Consider the following 16,757-nt stretch of genomic DNA (forward strand, 5'->3'; position numbering starts at 1 on the left):
TTTCAATTTGGATTGTCCATTATTAATGTATAAAAATACAATTGATTCTTGTGGATTGATTTTATATCTTGCAACCTTGAATTTTTTAATTAGTTCTAATAGTGTGTGTGTACACTATATTTCTGATAGATTGTATTCCTTAGCATTCCTTAGAAGTTTCCTTTTATTCCTAGTGTATTGAGTTATTTTCTTTTTAATCATGAAAGGGTGTTAGATTTTGTCAAGTGCTTTTTCTGAGTCTATTTATAAATGATCATGTGGCTTTGTCCTCTATTCTATGGTATATTATATTGAGTGATTTTTGTATCTTGAACCAACTTTGCATTCCTGGGAAAAATTCCACTTGGTGATGGTGTATAATCCTTTTTATATGCTGCTAGATTAGTTGGCTAGCATTTTCTTGAGGATTTGCATCTATCTTCATAGATATTGGTCTGGAATTTTCTCACGATGACTTTGTCTAGTTGTGGTGTCAGAGTAATACTGATTTAAATAATTAGTTGGGAAGTGTTCCTTCCTCTTCTATATTTTGGAAGAGTTTATGAAAGGTTGTTCAGTGTTAATTCTTCGATAAACGTTTGGCATAATTCACCAATGAAGCCATCTGGGCCTGGGCTTTGCCATGTGCCAAGTTTTAAATCACTAATTCAATCTCTTTAGTTGTTTTAGATTTATTCTGAGATTTTATATTGCTTCTTGAGTTAGGTAGTTTGTGCCTTTCCCTAAATGTAGCCATTTTATCTAGGTTATCTAATTTGTTTCTGCATAATTGTTCATAGTATTCCCTTATAATCCTTTTTACTTCTGTAAAGTTGGAAGTAATGTCTTCTCTTTCATTCCTAATTTTAGTAATTTGTGTCTCCTGTCTACCTACCCCCGCTTTCTCTTTGTCTGTCTGTCTCTATAAGTCTAGCTAAAAATTTGTCAAATAAAATAATTTCTGGTTTTACTAATTTTTCTATTATTTTCTATTCTTTCTCTTATTTCTACTCTAATCTTTATGATTTACTTCCATATGCCTGCTTTACATTTAGTTTGCCTTCTTTTTTTTCCTAGTTTCTTAGGATGAAAAGTTAGGTTGTTGATTCAAGATCTTTTTTAATATGGGCATTTAAGCATTTAAAGCTATACATATCCCTCTCTGTGTATTGCTTCTGCTTCATATAAGTTTTTGTATATTAAAATTTTTATTTGCAGTCATCTCAAAGTATTTTTAATTTCCTTGTGATTTATTCTGTGTTAATTTTCACATATTTGTGCATTCCTTTTGTTACAGACTTTTAATTTCATTCCACTGTGGTGGGAGAACATATTTTGTATGATTTCAATCCTTTTTAATCTGCTGAGATTTGTTTTGTGGTGTAACAGCAAGTCTTTCCTGGAGAATGTTTGACACACGCTTGAACATAGTGTATTCTGTTGTTGAGTGGAGTGTTCTATAGATCTCTAGCAGGCCTACTTGGTTTATTCTGCTGTTTAAGTCTTATTTTTGTGTTGATCTTGTCTATTTTAGATATTGTCTAGTATCTAAAAGGTACTTAAGTCCCCAAATATTACTGTTGAATTGTCTATTTCTCCTTTTAACTATGCATTTTAAAACGTACAATACACAGCTCTGGAAATACTCATTTGTTTTTGGGCTCTGTTGTTAGGTGCATAAAATGATTATAATTGTTATGTCTTCTTGACGGAGTAATCTTTTTATCATTATAATACATCCTCTTTGTCTCTGGCAATATTTTGTCGTAAAGTCTGTTTTACCTGATATTAGCAGAGCCACTCTGGTTCCCTTTCTCTTAGTTACTGCAGGTATATCTTTTTTCATTCTTTTACTTTTAACCTATTTGTGTCTTTATCATAAAGTGTATCTCTTGTTGACAGCATGTACTCATATCATGCTTTATGATCCATTCTTCCAATATCTGCCTTTCAATTAGGTCGTTTAATCTATTTATATTTAATGTAATCACTGGTAAGGTCAGATTTGCATATTCCAATTTTCTACTTGTTTTCTATATGCCGTACATCTCTTTCTCCCCCTTTATTCATCCATTAGCATCCTCTTTTGTTTTAAATAGATATTTTCAAGGGTGTCATTTTAACTCCTTGATTCTTTGACTATTTTTGAGTTATCTTCTTAGTGCTTCTTGGGGATTACAAATAACATCTTAATTTATAACTGTCTAGATTGAATTAATACTAAGACTTGCAATATTACACAAAATCTTTGCTCCTATATAGCTCTACCTCTCCCCCTTTTGTTATCATCAAAAAGTACATTTTTATACATTATAAGCACATAGGTACACTTTTGTAATTGTTGCTTTATGCAGTTGACTTTTAGATCAAAGAGAAAAAAAAGGTCACAAACAAAAATACATGTATACTGTCTTTTATGTAGTTACCTATATAGTTACCTTTAAGAGTGTTCTTTATTTCTTTGTATGTATTTGAGTTACTGTGTAGTGTTCTTCCATTTCAGCCTAAAGGATTCCCTTTACTTTTCCTTGTAGGGTATATCTAAGAGCAGTGAATTCTCTCAGCTTTTGTTTTTCTGGAAATACCTTAATTTATTCTTCATTTTTGAAGGATAATTTTACTGAATAATGAGTTTTTCATTGATGATATTTTTCTTTAAGCACTTTGAATATGTCTAGACTGCCTCCTAGACTCTATGGCTTCTGATGAGAAATCAGGAGATTCCCTCATATTTGATGAGTCTCTTCTCTCTTGCTGCTTTCAAGAGTCTTTCTTTGTCTTTTGTCTTTAGTTTGATTACGATCTGTCTAGGTGTGGATCTCTCTTGAGTTTATCCTATTTGAAGTTAAGATTCCTTTATGGGAAGATTGTTTCCATCAAATTTGGGAGGGTTGAAATCATTATTTCTTCAAATAATCTTTCTGCCTCTCTCTCTTTTCCTTCTCAGGCTCTCATTATGCAGAAGTTGATATGCCTGATGTTATCCTACAGGTCTCTGGGGCTCTGTTCATTTTCATTCATTTTTCTCTCTCTCCCTCAGACTGGTTAATCTCAATTCATCATTTTCAAATTTGCTGATTCTTTCCTCTGTCAGCTAAAATTTTACGTTGAGCTTCGTTAGTAAATTTTTCATTACAGTTTTTATGTTTCTAACTCCAGAATTTTCTGTTTGGTTCTCCTTCTTCGCTCTCTTTTTTTTTTTTTTTTTTTTTTTTTGGAATTTCTGCACTTGGTGAAGCATCATTCTCACATTTTGCTTTAGTTCTTTACATAAGATTTCCCTTAGTTTTAAAAACATATGATAATAGCTGACTTACATTTCTCTGTCTACTAAGTGCAAAGTCTGGGTTTCCTCGGGGATAGTGTCTATTGATTGCTTCCTCCCTCTCCACCCCAGTTTAGGGGCTGTAATTTCCCTTTTTCCCCCATGTCTCATAATTATTTGTTGAAAACTGGACATTTTAAGTAGTATAGTGTACAATTCTGGAAATTAGACCCCTGCCTCAGGGCTTGTTATTGTTGGTTTTGTTGTTGTAGCTGTTTGTTTAGTGATTTTCCTGAACTCTTCCTTTAACATTTACATTTATTGTCATGTGCAGACCTAACATGTTTGTATTGTTGCTCAGAGGTCTGCTCATAATTAGGCAGATGTTGTCTTAAGTAATTAAACTAATGCATCTTTCAGCCTCTGCTGAGGGCTGTTTGCCTAGTGAGGTATTTTTCCAACATTCCAGCAGCAAGTCTGCAATCCGACCTTAGCCCTCACTCCCTGCTTCCGTAGAGCCTCTCCATCTCGGCAAGAGTGAAAGATCAAGGCTTTCTGAGTTCTTTTATGGGCATTTACATAGCCCTGCATGTAAGTGCGGCTTTCTAGAGTCCAAGGAATATGTCAGAGCTCTTCAAAGCCCTCTATGGACTTCTCATTTCCCTTCTTTCCCCTTTAACTATTTTGTTCAGCCTCTTGTTCGTTACTGCCACTTCAGGCAGCTGTAACGTTAAATAATTACCTCTCTCTGGGGAAAAGCCTGTTTGTAGGGAGTGAGCTCAGAGTTAGATCAAATAAAGACAACCCCTGAAGGTGGAGGTTTCCAGGGAACTGCCAGACAGGCCAAACAATGACAATATTTTGTGATGGAGCTTTTGAGGGGCTCCAAATTTATTCTTCGTCTGTCAGTGCTGGTTTTCATAGCTATTATGCACATGAAGGTGATTTTCAAGGATGCTATGGAACTGGGGGAGGGGAGAGGAATCTGGCTGTTCTGCCACAGTGTCAGTCTTTCTTTCCTTTTTATTTAAATAAACAATGCCCAGATTATTGTCATCCTCTGGTTAATTTCCAGACCTCTGAAAAAGTTGATTTTGACAATATTTCCAGTTTTATAGTTGTTTTTAAAGAGAAGTAGATTTTTGGAGGTCCTTACTCCACCATTCTGGAAGTTTCTCAGATTGACTCTTCCACATTCCCCAGGCCCAGAGAACCCCATTGGACCTTGACTAATTCTGAGGCTTCTCTGTGGTTTCAGGCACATTTTAGAGAAGGCACCGGTGATTGGTTAAATTTGCAATTTTCCCGGCCTCCATTAGTCCTCATCAAAATGGACCCAAATTGTCAGAGACCGACTCTGTAATTTACCAAAAGCCGCTCTGGACAAAAAAATGATTGCCTATAACTCTCAGAATTAAGACACACACCATAGGTGAAGCAACCATGTACAAAAGCCAAAAAGAAAACCTGGTAAGAAGGACGTGCCTTGCCTTCTAGGAAGGTATCCTAGAGAAACAGCTATGCTGAAGCCTAGAGACTCAACATGGCAAATACAGCAATGACCCCTGTGCATACATACATATGCATACATGACCCCTATGCATACATATATATGTGTGTACATTTGCTGCTCCTGCTGTTATTGTTAGTGACTGTCTTTGATTAACCGGATACGCAGTTAACAAATCAAATTCCCATAATATTACACATTTATACTCCTCAGAGTTTACTATAAAATTTGCCTCTTCCAACTGATTTCACATTGAGTAGAGGACAAGCCACCCTCCATCAGGATGTTTGTTTATGGTATTGCTATTAAAGCCAAGGCCTTCTGAAGTCCTTTTCTGTAGGATTCTTATGAATGCTTATTACATTTGTGTATTTTCCCCAAAGGAGTCAGGATCAGACTGGTATAGAATAGTCAGAAGTTCACTCCAGCATGTACATACACACGCGCGCGTGCGCGCGCACACACACACACACACACACACACACACACACACACACACACACCTTTCCCCAGAAAGATAGGAGGTCTTCTGGTCTAGGGAAATGGGCTTCACCTCCTAGACCCAGGGACAGAGGAAGATTTCCTATGGGAGGAAATAAACCCATTACTTGTTTCTGAAACCCTCCAGATGGGCAGAAAGTCCCACCCTCACTTTTGACACATTATGGTCATAGAGGATAACAACTGTTACACTCACTTTCTCTTTGAGGTTTTGATTAATCTTTCCAGGGCTGCCAAGGCACAATAGTGGCCAATATTTCAAGCTCTAGCTCCCTTTTTCACACCCTGCCTGAAATTCAGCCTCAGTCATCACACTGCCCAATGTCCCCATGCTGGTGAGGAGGTAATGACAGGTGGGCCAAGGCCAATGGAGGCTGGGTAGGAGGTATTTTTGAATGGCAGCTTTCAACTCTATAAAACTACAGAACTATATATAAGTGTTCCTAAGCTTACTTGGAGGCTTTTTTTTTTTTTTCCAGTTGGGAGCTAAGACATGTGTGTTTCTCAACCAGGAGCCATTAAAGTTCATCCTTTCTTGGCCTGTGTTTCAGATTGGGCAAACAAGCAGTGACTGAATAGTGTCAGACACTGAATATCTCCAAGTTGGATCTCTTTTCTGTTACGTCTCTTCCTCCAGTGATAACTGTCATTGGTCCTAAAATTCCTTTGAACTCATAGCTGTAACCGTGAGAGTCTGGGGCTTTGATAAAAATAAGGCAAAGCTGGCCTCATCACTGAATCTTAGTAGGACATCTGGTACCAGAATCTGTTAGGACACATGGTACCAGAACATGGACGCTGCCTAAAAGAACGGACATTCAGAGTGCCACACAGGAATAGCATTCTTCTCCAACTGCAATATATCATGGTCATCTCTCACTCTCAGCATCTTCCTTGCCCCACAAGGATCTGCACTGGATGAAGAGGAAGGAGGATGACACCAGGAGAGATGGGAGGGATAAACTGGTTCCAGCAGCTTTCACAGTAATGAAGGTTTGTCACTGACGTCTTTGTCCATCATCTTTCGGCTTCATGCTCTCAGTATCCTGTGACATTAGATGTGACACACTGGCACTCGTGTCCCTTCTCCAGCAAGGGGAAAGACCAAGGCAAATCCTTCTGAGACTGAAGGGACTGCAGGCTGACCCAGCGTGGTTGTGTTTAACAGGGAAATGCAAGGAGGCAGAGGAGTTAACGGTGCTTCTCCTCATCGCTCCAAAGACAGAGCTGTGCTTCAGCTGGCTGACTGCCCTCTCAGGACCACACAGAGCACATGCACCCTCCCATCCTGCCGGGACACAAGGTAGCAAGGGGACAGTCTGGAGGTGGGAAGGACAGGAGAGTGAGAATGAGGGGAGAGGGGGCAGGAGCTGAAGCTGGTCTGATGGGGACAAGCCAGCACTGACTGCTTCTAAACCCCACTTTGCCCACACCTACCATATAAAGGATCCCCAGCAAATTCTGGTTTACAAACTTGAACCCCAAATACCCCAAAGTATTGAAAGACAAGCAGGACAATGTTTTTCTGGAATGGACTGTAAAAAGAAGGCGAATAAATTTAAAAAGATTGCAGATGTTCACTGCCACAGAGGAATGGGTTTCCTTCATTGAGTGGCCACTCACCTCTGGCACTCCTCATCGCCCCCAGACCTACCTGGTATGTTCCCTGTGGCTTTGCAATGATAGACGTCCCATCCCCAAAGGTGGCACAGCAGCTACTGTCCTCGCAGTTGGTGATGACAGTGGCGTAGTGTGAGTTTTCTATCCGCATGCACTTCACCTGCCTGGTGACCGTCCGAGGACCTTCGGCTGCAAGCAAATGCAAAGGAAGCAGGTCTGATAGGATGCATGCGTCCGCCTGCTGACTCTGCTCCTGGACTAGGAGTTGAGATCTGGGGCTGAGAACTCACTCCTCAGGGCTGGACTGTGGGCTACTCTATGTCAACGTAGAGTAATTCTTCCAGAATATCTCTTTCTACTTAATTTAGTGTGCTGTTTTGTTCTTACCAGTCTTTTTATTTTGAGAAATTGAAAATACCCAGAAAAGCAGAAAATGTAATTTAACTATTTGTAGGCTCACCAATCCAAATTTACACTTGTTAATATTTTGCCATATTTGCTTCATGTTTAATATGTCCATAAGAGGAAAAACTGCAGATCAAGTTGAAGTTCACTTTTCTCTTTATCTCTGGGTTTATTTCTTTTTCTCACAATTTATTTTTATACTTTTATATAAATGTATGTATCAAAAACAATATATGACCTTTTGTGTGCTTTAAATTTGCATAAGTTATACATTGCTCTATGTAACATTCTATACATCTTCTTTCACTTAATGTTTGGTGACCTTTAGCTATCTTGATGTATACATGTGTATGGATATGTGTATGTGTATGTACATGCATGTGTGTACTTCATGGCTTTTAATTGCTATATAGTATTCCTTTGTAAGAATATACCATCTTTTATTTTTCTGTTCTACTGTTGATGGACATTATGTTTTCCCAGTATTTTTTTTTTTTTTATTGAAGTATAGTTGATTTAAAATGTTGTGTTAGTCTCTGGTGTACAGCATTGTAATTCAGTTATACAGACACATATATACATATTCTTTTTCATTTTCTTTGCATTATAGGTTACTACAAGATATTGAATATAGTTCCCTGTGCTATATAGTAGGACAACGTTGGTCATCTATTTTGTATGTAGCAGTTAGCATCTGCAAATCCCAAACTCCCAATTTTGTTTTCCCAGTATTTTCATATTATACTTTAATATTGTGATGCAAGTAGCATTCCTGTGCCTGTTCCCTGTGCAAATGTACAAGAGCGTCTTTCTCTATAGACCCAGGAGTAGAGTTAGTGCATCATACGATAGGCACATTTTCCATTTACTAGATATTTTTAAATTGCCCTCCCAAGTGGCTCTTTTAATTGTCACTCCAACCGGCAGAGTATAAAGGTTCCTCTTTTTCCATTCACTTGCCAATTTTGTTCCACTTGATTTGGCAATGAAGCATTTAATGTATTAAACAAATAAACTCTGGAATTAAAGACAAGTGAGTCAGGGAGTAATTTTTCTTTTAAAATCTTGTTTAAATTTAGGTTAGGAAATGTGGTAGGCTTTTAGATAATCTGAACAGATTCCAGTTCATTAGCAGCAGCTGCCGCTTGCTTTTCGCTCACACCACCCTTCTGATAAGGAGAGTTATCACAAAGATCTGAAGGAGGACTGACCTGAGGTCACCTATTTCTGCAAATTAGATTCCTTAAGGATCAAGGGAAACAGGTCTGAGATCTAACGTCCAGGACAGTTGAGCCATGATTATTAACTTTCAGTTGCTACCAATCCAGGCTGTAGGTTTTTAGTGGTAAAAATGGAAAAGGCACCATTACTGTCCATCAGCCAACTAGCCCTGTGATCACTTGCATGTCAGCTGAGGATAAAGATCATAAAAAAGGGCCTCACAGGCCCTGCTCTGGACAGCAGCAGTATTCTCTGGTTCACCTCAGTTCTTAAAAAAATTATTTTTCTCGTGTGTTTCCAACAATCAGTGAGGTTTCTACCTGTCTTATTCTAAAGACATAAAATATTGTCATCTAGTTGAAAAATAAAACTTACTTGTTTCTTGATCATCCAGAGAGATAATCTGATCTTCATAAACTTGATAAAAGGTTGTGATTCTGGTACCATCAGCATGATCTACTATCCGGGTACCGTCTTTCATTTCAACGATGATCACTTTGTCTTCTCGAGTTGTCATAACCTGGACATACAAAGGCAGAGTGCCATCACTCGGTCAGGAGGTTAATTCCAAGCGTGCTTATTTTTACTTCCCACTGATCACCATCAAAGTCTGCTTATTTATTTATAAGTGAAAGTTTTATCTCATCCACTTGGTCTAACCTTTACAACAATCCAGGGAGGCAGGAGATGATATCCCTGATTTGCAGATAAGGAAATTTAGGCTTAGGGAAGTTAAGAAACTTGCTCAGGGTCACTTGGCAAGTGCCAGGGTTGATGCTGGACTAAGGCTGTCTGACTTCAGAACTGATGTTCCTTCCACCGTTGCATGTTTGTGAGTAAAAAGTGAGTATCAGGACTGACCAGACCTAGGTATTTAAGGGAAAATGACGCCAGGTCCCCGTGTTCTTGGAAACTACAGGTTTAAGGTAAACATGGCTGAGGCTGCTGTGCACGCTATGTGAGTCAGTGTACAGGTCTCGGCCTCGTGTCATCAGATCAGGAAGATGGGTGGGGGACAGAGACTTCTGTGTGTCAAGTTGATCACCCACCACAGGAAGCCAAGGGGTAGTCACCTTGTCAGCCCAGTACATTCCAGATCTACTCCAATGCAATCCACTGGAACGCCCATTTAGAGCGCTGACTGCGTGCTGTGAAGTGTGACAGGTGCCGGGGATAGGTATACAATGATGAACAAGACTGACGTTTAAATCCCTAACCTCTAGGAGTTATAGGCCAGAGGGAGGTCACACATTCAGAAGTTGCCATTCAGGGACCATGAGTGCCTTAGTGAGGGTTCCCACGTGGGCTGGCTTCCCCTGAGGAAGCAGCACCAGAGCCTGGATTTTGTGTGTCGGTGCAGGGGAGCAGCATGGGTGAAAAGCTTGCTAGACACAAAAGACCCCAGTGAGCAGTGGGCAGAGGGGTGGGAGACAAGCTGGAAGGTGAATGACCAAATTGGGGAGAGCTGTAAGCCACATGGAGGACTTCAGCCTTTATCCCAAGGAGGGCAAAGCAGTAATGAAGGGTTTTAAGTATGTCGACTAGAGCGGGAAACACAGGAAAAAAGGAAAAATTCAGTTAGTCTTGACAAGTACTTCAATCTGAAAGAACAATCAGATCATTATATATTGTAGCTAAATGGTTCACCAACGAAGGTCTGAACCCCCAGCTGTGTGTGTGGGTGTGCAAGCGTGTGCGTGTGTAGATGTGGTGGACGTGGAGATGCATGGACTGATCTCCCTTCAGGATGGGACTTGCTGCCCAGCTGCGGGGACGGCACTTGGCAAACTGCCTCCAGGTTTGAGCTCGTCCAAGCACTGCCTCAGCTGCAGAGATGCTTGGCCTGACTCACACTGCTTCAGGTGAGCTGTGTCCAGTGACTGAGTGTGGCAGGGGGTCCCGATCTGGGTCCCGCTCCTAGACTTGTGACCCTGAGACAGATGATCCTGGCTCCTGAGCTCCTGCCTGGGGACCACGGCTTTGTCGGGTCTGCCCCACAGCTCAGCTCCCTCCTCGGAACAAGGCGGCTTCCTCCCTTTCCTTTCACAGATGGTGTCCCTTATAAACACCTTGCACTCCAAACTCTATCTCAGTGCTTGCTTCTGGAGACCCCAATTGGCAACAATGTATTACAAATTATATAATGCATATTTAAATTACTGAATATTTTCTAATTTGGAAGGTCCTAAGGGACATAAATTTGTCTGAAGAGTCCAGAGGGAAGTGAGAGAGTTTGCTAGTTAGTTTTTTGACTTGAGTGTCTAGGGCTTTTGGGAGCAAGTGATAATTAACTTTTAATCTTTTTATGGTAGGCATAAATCACTATATTTGAAAAAGAAGTGCATGCTGATTATTATTTTAGGTTCTTACCTTTGGCACTCTCAGCCAATGGTTGCTATAGCTATGGATATCTACCCCCTTACCTCCCCAATGAGTACGTATAACGAGAAACACTGCTGTAGAATGCGGTGACTGAGAGCATGAGCTCTGCAATTAAGCTGCCCGAGTTTAAATCCTGGATCCACAGGTGGCTGGGTGATTCAGGCAAGTTGTTTAACCTCTCTGTGCTCTAGTTTCCTCATCTGCAACATGGAGCCAACACTAGTATATTCTTCAGAGATGTTATATGGATTAAATGAGATAATGATGATAAGCTGGTTAACACTTCATGTGGTCACCAAGTTAGCAGTGATAAATGCTAGCTCTTTACCTAGTATAGATATTAACGTATTATCATTTAGAATTAGTCAAACATTTTATACCACCACATAACATTGACAATTTCTGGTCACCACAGGATGGGAAAATCATTATTCTTAGTGTTGGTAAGAACACAGTAGCAAAAATATATACTGAACACCTGATAGCACTTTATCTGAATTAAAGTGAGTTATATGAAGTGACAAAAAAAAAATCCTGAGATGATATGCATTTTAAGTTTCACAAAAAAGAACTAGCAAACAAGGTAAGCGATTATGAAATTATTTCAGAAGTAGGCTGGAGAAGAAAGGAAAACACATTTGGTTACATAAAGGAATTTATCTCAATAGCAAGCAGGCATTTTGCTTTTGACCAGCAGCATGTAGTTGTGGTTGCAAACATATTAGAAAAATTTGCAATACACAATAGTTTGCCATACCGTGCCATTGACAGGATCCGTGGCCTTAAAGGACAAAAATGGGGCCAAGTCTGCTATTCTTTCTAATCCTTTGGTGCCAATCCGATTTCCTTGAGGTGTAGTTGTAAACCAGGTGCCTAGGTGAACCTCCACGGGAGTTACTGTTTGAACTGTTTCTGGCGGGGGGTCATGGCTTTCATTCTTATGTGCCACTGTTGACTGATTCTTTTGACTTTTTCCTGTGGAAGTTCAAGTAAAATCAAACACAACAATATAACTATAATATCAATGGTATAAAATTACTCATTAAGTTTTAATATAGTGTAAGCTACCTCAGACACTGTGGCAGAGAAATTCTAAGTGGCATTCATCAAATATATTATTTTTCAAGAAGGTCTTAGCACTTGAACCTTGGCTGGCTCCCCACCACCTCCCTACAGACATGCGCATGCCGACACAGCTCACTCTCTGTGGCACGGTGCCTGTTCTGGTCAATTTCTGTGCACTTTTGAGTCTTGCTTCTATATCCCTGGATTCCAGATTTGGGGTCCCATGGCCTGGTTTTGAAAACCTACGTTTTCTCCTGTATATGTGTCAAACTTTCAGATTCCTTCTTTTAACTTATTATACTCTAGCATTTCAATAGATTCCTTTCTTCAGTCCTGGATCTGGAGAGCATTACCATCCAAGCACACCTTGGCCTCTCACAGGGGAGAGGGTTTGTACAGTTTAATTACTACACTGATAATCACCAGATACACAGACCCCTCTCAGTCTCGTCCCCGTCCCCACCATTTAATTGGAACAGGAAGATAACTGAAGAAACCCACGGAACTCTGTAAATATTACCTCAATTCCTCTGTCAAGGTAGATTTACTCCATTTACATGAATAATAATGAGTATTCTGTGGACAAGTTTTGCTAGTGTTGCCAAGCCTCAACTACAAGGTAAACTCAGACTAAGAAACAAATTGCAAAAAAGGTAGCAAAGGATTGCTGCCTCCAGGAAGAGCCTTTAGATTCAGACCATGAAACATGCTTCAGGGCGTGGATCTTGGCCTCAGGTGCAGAGTCAACTAATGGGAAGAACGAAAGAGGACAGATACATTCAGCTAAGCATTTCCATTGCCCTAAGACTTAATTTGGACCTATTTATATTTCCAGAGCATTAAAAGAGAACCGAAAAATAGAACTGTAGGAATCATTTAACATGAGGCTCAGAAAGCCAATGTGATAGAAGTAACGGAAGTGAAATAAAAGCTCCTAAATATAAATCTAACTGGAATTCTAGAAGAAGAGGAGAAAGAGATGGACCAGAAACAACATTTGAAAAGATAATTGAGAAAATTCCAGAACCAATGAAAGATACTACAAATTCAAGAAGCCCAAAGTATTCCCACTTCTATAAATAAAAAGAAATCCACACCTACTTAAATCATATTGAAATTGTAATAAAAAAAGAAAATATTTTAAAGGCAGTTAGATTGTCTTCTAAGCAAAAACAATTAGACTAACAGCCACTGTTTCAAAAGCAAAATTGGAGGCAAGAAGAGTATGAAGAATATTGTCAACATATTGAGAGAAAATATCCGTTAATCGAGAGTTCTATACCCAGCAAAATTATATTTCAAGAAGGAGGGCAACATAAAGACATTTTCAGAAAATGTCTCTTGTACAACCAAGAGGCTAAAACCTCCAGTTAAAACACAAAACGGTCGACTTTAATTTTTACAATATGCTGCTCACAAGAGATGTTTTAGACATAAACCACATAAGGTATGGAAAAAGTTATACTGGGAAAGAATTAAACAACAGATGATGTAGCTATAATAAAATAAGCAAAATCAACATTAGGGCAGAAAGATTCCTAGAACAAAAAGTCATCGTTATTTATAACTTAGATGATCGATTTCTTGAATATGTGTGAGCACATCTGACTGTCTTTCATGATTGGATTACAGCATTCTGTTGATTCTTATTTTGTGGCTGGCTTTATTCCTTTCATAACTATGTAAGTTTAAAAAGCTAAAGCTATTAACTGTTCTTAGAAACAATGAACAGCACATATATGCAAATTTAAAAAGGTATGTGCAGTACATTGTATACATATATTTATATGCAATATATTGCACATGTGTAGTGAAATTGCATCAATTTTACCTAATAAAAATGAAAAGTGAAAAAAAAGTCATTGTGTGCTGATAAAAAGTTAAATTCCCCAGGAAGGTAACAATTCTAAATTTGTAAGGATCTAAAATCATAGCCTTGAAATATACAAAGGCAAATCTGAGAGAACTATTAAAAAACAGAATTATTTCAGATCTAAAGAAACAAAGATTAAATTGTAAGGAGTGCAAAAGGGGCTGTTCTGCTCTCTCAGGAAATTTATAAACATTATTTCTGCTGAATAAATTGATATTGTACATTAAAACATCTGTAACATAGAATAACGATTGTTAAATTTTGACATGTGGGGCAAATATGGCCCACTCTCTTGCTTTTGTACAGTCTATGAAGTAGTAATTTTTTGCACGTTTCTACAGAATTAAAAAATCAAAAGAAAAATATTTTGTTATGTATGAAAATTATATTAAATTCAAATTTTAGAGTCCATATATAAAATTTTATTGGAACACAACACAGCATGCTTATTTGATTATGTGTTGCCTAAAGCTACTTTCATGCTACAATGGCAGAGTCAATATTTGTGACAGACCATATGGCCCACAAAGTCTCAAATATTTACTACCCTGCCCTTTATGGAGAAGTCTGCTGAACTGGGATAGAAGTGGGATAACACAACTAACAAGTTTGATCTAATAGATATGAACAGAACACTGTACTCAATAACATCAGGGTATATGCCCTTTTCAAACATATACAGAATTAAAAAAAAAAAAAGTGACCATAGATGAGGCTATATCTCATGTTTCAAAAACTTCAAAAGATTAACGATCAATTATAAAAAGAACTAGAAAAATTTCATAGGTGTGGAAAGTTAGAAACAAGTTTAAATAACTTGTGGGTCAGAAGAGAAATTAGAAAACGTTTAGAACAGAAAAAATAATGAAAATAGTAAATATTATTTCTTGTGAGGTGGGAGCAGCAGATGTAGAATGGCAAGTCAGCGCCTTTGAAAATCCACTCCCCCCTCAAATCAGTGAGAACACTGGAAAAGATGATCGAAATTAACTTTTTCAGATCTCTGGAAATAAGTCAAAGGATTGCAACACTTGGAGGAACACTTCAAGGAAAACATCTGAATTGCAGTAAGAACAAGGGGTTTGTGGTGTCAGAACTTAGCCTGCTCCCATCCTCCACCCTTCCGCATCTCCAGCTCCACGGGAGCCTTGGACTCGCAGTAGCTGTGAAAACCAACAGCCCAGCAGCCACTAGAGGGAGCAGGTGGGCTTGGAACTCTCCCTAAACCCCTATTCACAGAGAACTGTCATTGTTGGACTTGCCTGAAAATGCTCTAGAAACCCGCCCTCTGACCTGAGTCAGAACCAATTGTGAATAACCTTTTTCTAGGGCCGTCGTTGAAACAATCTAGGACAATTGTTTACAGTATATCTTCCTGAGACAGCAATACTAGTTGGGGCAAACAAGAGGCTGACCAAAAACTGTAACAGGAAGAGCTAAAGCATGATGTATCCATAGAGGGCTTTGAAAAACTCCGACATTTGCCTGAGATTCTAGAAGGCCACAAGCAGGTCTGTACCCATGCCCCGGAAAGATCTGAGAAATACCGAATCTCTCACCCCTGGCTGACCTGAAGGCTAAAGCTAGGTTCTAAACTTCCAGAGTGAAGAAGGTGGGCCCCCAAAGCACACAAAACCCCTTGGCAAAGGCTGGGAGACTTTTTAGTTTGCAGCATTTAAGGAACTCTCTGTCCAATCACTAGCTGACCACTAAGATAACTGTGCGTAGACCCCAGTGGCCACACAGGACAAAGGAAACTGATTTTATTTAGTAATGTCACTAAACAAACAGTAATATGAGCAAGAGCAACAAATGCTAGGGGTGGGGATCTTATTTCCAGAGTTGCCATGAAATGAGAATTTAAATCTTGAGAGAGGTATCCTGAAGGACACAAGTTCAATATACAAACATCAATTGTACTGATAAGAATGAACAATCCAAAAATAAAACAGTTTTGCTTCTAATAGCATCAAGAATAAAATTCCTAAGAAAAATTTAACAAAACAAGTGGATAATTGTACCCTGAAAGCTACAAAATAACACTGGAAAAAAATAAAGACCTAAATAAATGGAAAGATATTCCATGTTCATGAATTGAGGGACAATACCGTTAAGATGGCAACACTATCAAAATCTATCTACATAAATAGTGGAGTCTCTACAAAAATCTCAGCTGTCTCTTTTGCAGAAATTGATAAGCTGATTCTAAAATTCATACAAGAACGCAAGGGACCCAGGATAATCATAATAATATTTAAAAAGAAAAACAAAGTTGGATGACTCACAGTTTCCAGTTCCAAACTTACTGCAAAGCTAATGCAACCAAGACAGTGAGATGCTGGCATAAGGTAGACATATATCAGTGAAACGGAATTGAGAGTCCAAAAATAAACCCTTCCATTTATGGCCAATTGATTTTTGATTTAGATATCAACCAATTCAATAAGGGAAATAATCGTCATTTTAACAAATGTAAAAGAACGAATTCAGACCCTTACCTTATATGACATATAAGAATCAAATCAAAATGAATTAAAAAAATGCAAGAGCTAAAACTATAAAACTCTTAGCAAAACAAATAGGACTAAATATTTGTGATTTTAGATTTTTCAATGGTTTCTCATATAGGATGTCAAAAGCACAGGAAACCAAAGAAAAAAATAGATAAGCTGGACTTCATAAGAATGGACTCCATCAAATGACACCACCAAGAAAGTGGAAAAACAACTCACAAATCATACATCTGATAAGAAGCTTGCATCCAAAATATACAAAAACGTAACAACAAAAGAACAGAAACTTGGGGAAAAGATTTGAATAGGTATTTCTCTGGAGAAGATACACAAATGGCCACTGAGCACATGAAAAGATGATCAACATCATTAACCATTAAGGAAATGCAAATCAAAATCAAAATGAGATACCACTGCATACCC

General features: G+C 38.6%; 1 protein-coding gene across 1 annotated transcript in view; it reads right to left on the reverse strand.

The window, feature by feature from the left end:
• The window catches only part of SPAG17 (sperm associated antigen 17), a 190,468-nt gene that overhangs the window by 35,624 nt on the left and 138,087 nt on the right, over positions 1-16,757 (reverse strand). The window contains exons 29-31 of the mRNA XM_031457908.2: positions 11,641-11,858; positions 8,877-9,021; positions 6,910-7,064 (exon numbers count right to left, since the gene is read on the reverse strand). Coding sequence (XP_031313768.2) covers positions 6,910-7,064; positions 8,877-9,021; positions 11,641-11,858 — 518 coding nt within the window. The remainder of the gene's footprint in view (positions 1-6,909; positions 7,065-8,876; positions 9,022-11,640; positions 11,859-16,757) is intronic.

The sequence above is a fragment of the Camelus dromedarius genome, chromosome 9, assembly GCF_036321535.1.
Source record: "Camelus dromedarius isolate mCamDro1 chromosome 9, mCamDro1.pat, whole genome shotgun sequence".
NCBI classification, from domain to species: domain Eukaryota; kingdom Metazoa; phylum Chordata; class Mammalia; order Artiodactyla; family Camelidae; genus Camelus; species Camelus dromedarius.